Source organism: Ricinus communis, chromosome 1 (genome assembly GCF_019578655.1).
Source record: "Ricinus communis isolate WT05 ecotype wild-type chromosome 1, ASM1957865v1, whole genome shotgun sequence".
NCBI lineage: Eukaryota > Viridiplantae > Streptophyta > Magnoliopsida > Malpighiales > Euphorbiaceae > Ricinus > Ricinus communis.
Window position 1 is genome coordinate 34,306,353 of NC_063256.1, and position 6,290 is coordinate 34,312,642.

Consider the following 6,290-nt stretch of genomic DNA (forward strand, 5'->3'; position numbering starts at 1 on the left):
TTTTACAAACATTTTTAGATATAAATAAGCTAAATTTAGTACCAAATAATTAAAACAGCATTTTATTATTTTATTATTTAGTTTAATATTAAACAACTAAAATATTTAAATTATTTAAATTTTATTTAGTTATAGCAATTATGGACATTAACTTTTCTCTCTATATATATAGCATGTCTTCCAAGGAATAAGCTAGAAAAGCTCATCAGAAGTTTGTTCCATTGTGCTTAATAATTAATTAATTAATAAAAATCATATTAATCAATTTTTAATAAAATAATATATAAGGACGTCCTAATAAATTTATCTTTCTTTTACTCTTCATATATAAATTTATATATGTTATGATTATAATTATAATATGATAATAAATGCCATCTTTAGTAAATAGGAAGAGAAAAGGATATGCACTGATTTATCATTAAAAAGAAAGTACTTAATAATAAGGATATGTGCATTATTTATTTTGTCCCATTATGGAAAGAAACTATTATAAATATGGGAGTCTCTTGGGTATTTGCAACCCAAAATAGTTAGCTTTCTATCATTCATTGTCTTTCATGGCCACCATAGACTTTCATCTCCTTCCCATCTTTGCTTTATTTTGTGTAAGCATTAGAAAGATTTTACAGTTCATTTTGTGTTCATCTTTCTTAATGTTTGATGCATTTCTGGCTTCCTTGTATATATATATATATATATATATATATATTTGATCATCAATGTTTATGTTTATTATTATATTGCAGGTGATGGTATCAGGAAGTAAAGCTTCTCTACCTGCAGAAGATTACTGGCATTCTCAAGAACTCCTAAAACTCTTGCACCCTGCAGGTTCCTGTCAACCTCTAACACCTTTTATTTTTTATTTTTTATTATCATTGAAATTAGAATTATTATTTAACTAAAGATTATTTATTAACTAATATATTAATATAAATTAGAATACTAATAATTAACACATTATCAGTTAAAATAAAAGTAAGAATTATTAAGATTACCCATCAACAATATTAACGTGGCAAGATCTTTTTAATACAAATTAGAAATTTTTATGGAATAACATTTCATTTACTGTATAGAAAACATAATAAATATTAAAATATGGTTAATAAATTAACAACTAAAGACATAATTATTGGGTTTTCAGAAAAAAAGGCATAGTTATTGGCATTATAAAAATTAGAATGAAAAATCAAAATAATAATCGAAAGACTCTGGTTATTTTCTGAGCTTCATATTAATTATAGAGGCCAAAGTGATTTCAATTTTTATCTGATTAAGTTAACACTAATTAAAACAAACGGAAGAAGTAAATAGTTAATAAAATATAAACTTAAAGACTTATTTTTGGCGTATTTGGCTGTGCTGATCAATATAGTCAATAGTTGATAGCTGATAACTGAGAGTTGTAGCTGATAAATTAAATTGTTTGGTAAAATTTTATTAGCGGTTGTTGTTAGTATGTTAAATAACTACTTAGGGTATAATTTATTTTAAGAATATTTTATTTTATATACTATTTTTAGTGATATAAACTAATAAAAAATAATTAAAAATATTTTAGCTAATTTTATTTAGTTAAATTGTGTTTATTATAAAAATACTTAAAAAATTTATTTTAAAAATATGGATTAAAACTTAAATTTCATTACTAAATATTTCTGATTTTTTATATCATAATTATATAAATTATAACTATTTAACTATTAAGTATAATTTTTAAAATAATAATCATTTATCATAAGTATGAAAAATTAATTAGATCAAATTAATTTAAAGTGATTATTAATAAATTTTGATAATGATAATATTTTTCAAATAAAAAAAAAAACTTAAATTATCAACTGATAAGAAAAAATTCTAAAATAAAGCTGATTCGATCAGTATCTGATTGAGACTAAATCAACTATTAACTGTTAGTTTTTTAAGTCTTACCAATCAGTTTAATATAATTGTTAAATAAAAAATAGCTATCGGCTGCCTATGAATACTTTATAAGTTTGATTTCAACGAGACATAAGCATTAATATGGTCAAAAGTAAGGGTAAAACCATAATTTTGCTCAAATTTTTATCTCTAACGGTATATATTATTCAAATGTTATATACTATATTTGAAAAAATAAAATAAAATAAAATAAAAATTTAAAAATGTGTAAGATGAAAATATAATTTTTTTTAACTTTATTTTATATGAATCAAAAAAATTTAATTTGAATTGTTAATGATTATATTGGTCATTGGACGGTAATAAAGTAACTGGAAAGATGAGGTGTAAAAGTATTCTAATTGCCCTTATCACTCCATTTGATTTGAATATCTTTATCCTCCATTAACTCTGACAACATTCATTGTTGTTGATTTGTACATTGTTAATACCTTAGTTGATGATGGCAGTTTATGATTTTCTTGAAAAGATTTTCCATTTAATAATGTTGTATACATGATAATCTTTACTAATTGACATATACCTGTGTTTTAAATGAGAATTGTTGAATATGTATTGCTAATGGTACTAAATTTCTTGGAATCTTTATTTGTAACTCAAAGCAGATTTGGGAGGCAATAACACTTTCTGGAATATGAGTTCTAATGAAGCTAAGAATTTGTGGTATTTTGACTCAATACCTCGATACAGTATCTACTATAAAGCTTTTATGGAAGATATGGATAATGCAAAGTCAAAATATGGGAAGCACTACGATATAGAAGGTCTCGATGACGTAAGGTTAAAATATGAAACACATTATGATGAGGTTTTTATGGAAGGTTCGGATGACAAGAGAATAAAATAAGAAAAAAGTTACAAGATAAAATTTTATAAGCATACTCTTCCTAACTCAACCATATTCTTCTTACACAGTAATCTCCATGTTGGCCAAAAGATGAAGATTTATATACCTAAACCAACAAACAAGGCTAAATTTATGCCTCGTCAAGTTGTTGAATCCATGCCCTTTTCAAGTGAAAAATTGCCAGAAATATTGGAGCGGTTTTCAGTAAAACGTGAATCATTACAAGCTAAAAAAATCAAGAAAACAATAGAGAATTGTGAGTCTACAGGGATTAAAGGAGAAGACAAATATTGCCCCACATCATTAGAATCCCTAATTGATTTCATTGTTTCACATATTGGTAATAGAGCTCGTGTATTTTATAATGAGATAGATAAGCCAACAGTATGCAAGAGTACACTACTATGGGAGTCAAGATGTTGGGAGAAAACCAGGTGGTATGCCACAAACAAAAATACCCATATGCTGTGTACTATTGCCATTCCATTAATGCCACTAAAGTATATGCAGTTGCATTGGGAGGTGCCGATGGAACAAAAGCTAAAGCATTAGCAGTTTGCCACTTAGATACTTCAAGTTGGAACCCTAGGTACTTGGCCTTTTTAATGCTTAAAATCAAACATGGAGAAGGAACTATTTGCCACTTTATTAAAAGTAACACGCTTGTCTGGTCATCTAATTAAATACCTGAAAACCCTCTAGTAATGTGGATCTCTTGGCTAATGATTCAAGTTACAGATGCTTGTATTGTCTAATGTTGTCAATATTCCACTGTTTATTGCATGTTTTGTAGCTTTGTACTACTTTATAATAATAAATAACAGTTTGCTTAGTGTTAATAAAAATGTGTATGCCTTTTTATTAGTTTGGGTTTATTATTAACATATGGTATTTGATGGCCACGTCTAATAAGAAAGCAATTCATACTCATAATCTTTAAGTGGGGAAAATGACTGATAACTTAGTAACATAAAGTCAATTTATCCCACCTAAAAAGACAGAGTTGACTAAAGATTACATTCCACTATAACAGGGATTCTAAGAGATCGTATTTTAAAAGAGCTTTAGTTATAGAGTCTGATTCGATTTAGAATTCTGCTAATAAATAAAAATATCGATTTAGAATTCTGCTAATAAATAAAAATATAAATTCTAATATGATTGGAACGACCTACAAATGCAGAGTTTCTCTACTAAAAATAACAGTTTGCTTGTATTGTCTAATGTTGTCAATATTCCACTGTTTATTGCATGTTTTGTAGCTTTGTACTACTTTATAATAATAAATAACAGTTTGCTTAGTGTTAATAAAAATGTGTATGCCTTTTTATTAGTTTGGGTTTATTATTAACATATGGTATTTGATGGCCACGTCTAATAAGAAAGCAATTCATACTCATAATCTTTAAGTGGGGAAAATGACTGATAACTTAGTAACATAAAGTCAATTTATCCCACCTAAAAAGACAGAGTTGACTAAAGATTACATTCCACTATAACAGGGATTCTAAGAGATCGTATTTTAAAAGAGCTTTAGTTATAGAGTCTGATTCGATTTAGAATTCTGCTAATAAATAAAAATATCGATTTAGAATTCTGCTAATAAATAAAAATATAAATTCTAATATGATTGGAACGACCTACAAATGCAGAGTTTCTCTACTAAAAATAACAGTTTGCTTGTATTGTCTAATGTTGTCAATATTCCACTGTTTATTGCATGTTTTGTAGCTTTGTACTACTTTATAATAATAAATAACAGTTTGCTTAGTGTTAATAAAAATGTGTATGCCTTTTTATTAGTTTGGGTTTATTATTAACATATGGTATTTGATGGCCACGTCTAATAAGAAAGCAATTCATACTCATAATCTTTAAGTGGGGAAAATGACTGATAACTTAGTAACATAAAGTCAATTTATCCCACCTAAAAAGACAGAGTTGACTAAAGATTACATTCCACTATAACAGGGATTCTAAGAGATCGTATTTTAAAAGAGCTTTAGTTATAGAGTCTGATTCGATTTAGAATTCTGCTAATAAATAAAAATATCGATTTAGAATTCTGCTAATAAATAAAAATATAAATTCTAATATGATTGGAACGACCTACAAATGCAGAGTTTCTCTACTAAAAGGACTAGAATATTTTCAATGTCTATATATGGAATGGGGCACCACACTTGCAGGTAAATACTATTTTACACCCTTATACACTTTAGCCACATTTTTACAAATTACTGACTTTATAATCAGAGTTAGTGGCCGGACAACTCCGTTCAGCGCTTTCTAACCATCCTTGCAGGTATTCTAAAGATTAAAGTCAGCTTTCGAAGATCTTTGTTGATAGGTCGCCCTTGTTGATCGAGTTATGAATGATTATGTAATTTCTTTCTATTGTTAAAAAAAAGGACGGATTTCTGCAAAAAATAAATATGATTTAAAACCTTTAGATATAATATAGTGTCTTTTTATATATATTATAATCATAACATATGTAAAAGTATAAAGAGGAGGATGACCGACAAATATGTTGTAAAAACTTATATTAATTTAGTAGTTTATATTTTTTTATTCATTTAATAATAATGGTTGGATTAACAATGACTACAATTAGCAAAGTATGATTTCTTTTGGATATATTTTTTGATTGGATTAAAATCTATATTATTTTAATTAATTTAACTATGGCTAAGAAACTATGATTTTTTTGAAAGCTTACGTTTTTTGGTTGGACTAATATTTATATTATTTTAATTAATTTATTATTAATAATAATAATATCATTAAGCTTATGTTTCTTGGTAGGATGACTTTTTGGAATCTTACATTTTTTTTGTTGGATCAACAATGGCTAGGATTTGTTAAACATGATGTTTTTGTAGACTTACAGTTTTTGGTTGGATTGAAATTTATATTATTTTAATTAATTTAATAATAATATAAAGAAATTTAATAATAATGGTAATAGTTTTCTAATTATTTTTTGTTAGTCTCACTTTGATCTAATACTAATTTTAATTGAAATAAAATTCAAAACTATGTAAACTATTTAATATTAATTTTTCAATTAAAAGACATAGTAAATTCATGATTTTAATTAGTCCTTTATTAATTTAATTTAATAATATATAATATTTAGAACTAATAATTTACTTAGTACAAATTTAATCTCTATTGGAATGATTTTAATTTTAGATTATAGTATATTAATTATAATTTTAAATTATTTTATTATATATATATATATATATATATATATATATATATATATATATATATATATAATAACGAGTCAAATTGTTATAATTCACATGCAAAGCTTATGAGTAAAAATATTAGTTATTATTAAATAAGCTCACAAAGGGCTTATTTAATTCGGTTGATTAATACAGCTGGCGGCTGATGGCTGATAATTAATAGCTAATAAATTAAACCGTTTGATAAAATTTTATTAGCGGTTATTATTAGTATGTTAAATGACTATCGATGA

General features: G+C 25.3%; 1 protein-coding gene across 5 annotated transcripts; it reads left to right on the plus strand.

Annotated features, from left to right (window-relative positions):
- The first annotated feature begins 472 nt into the window (after window positions 1-472).
- On the plus strand, window positions 473-5,343 carry LOC8280799 (BURP domain protein RD22). Of its 5 annotated transcripts, none has more exons than XR_007214540.1 (4): window positions 473-608; window positions 750-834; window positions 4,919-4,986; window positions 5,054-5,343. XR_007214540.1 is itself a non-coding variant. In XM_025160010.2 (3 exons), exons 1-3 carry the CDS (start codon window positions 561-563, stop codon window positions 3,478-3,480), a joined length of 306 nt encoding a protein of 101 aa, XP_025015778.2. In that variant the 5' UTR covers window positions 473-560; the 3' UTR covers window positions 3,481-3,685. The 5 variants fall into 5 exon arrangements, 2 of the variants coding, with proteins under 2 accessions (XP_025015778.2, XP_015584029.2); XR_007214539.1 differs by having other exon boundaries at window positions 5,103-5,338; XR_007214541.1 differs by lacking the exons at window positions 4,919-4,986; window positions 5,054-5,343 and adding an exon at window positions 3,981-4,098.
- Window positions 5,344-6,290: the final 947 nt, after the last annotated feature.

What these genes read in the sequence shown, in the direction of transcription:
- LOC8280799 (XM_015728543.3), top strand. Translation starts at nt 561, where the DNA reads ATGGCCACCATAGACTTTCATCTCCTTCCCATCTTTGCTTTATTTTGT. An exon ending in CCATCTTTGCTTTATTTTGT is followed by an intron (nt 609 to 749) that starts GTAAGCATTAGA and finishes ATTATATTGCAG; the next exon opens with GTGATGGTATCAGGAAGTAA. An exon ending in AAAACTCTTGCACCCTGCAG is followed by an intron (nt 835 to 2,555) that starts GTTCCTGTCAAC and finishes AACTCAAAGCAG; the next exon opens with ATTTGGGAGGCAATAACACT.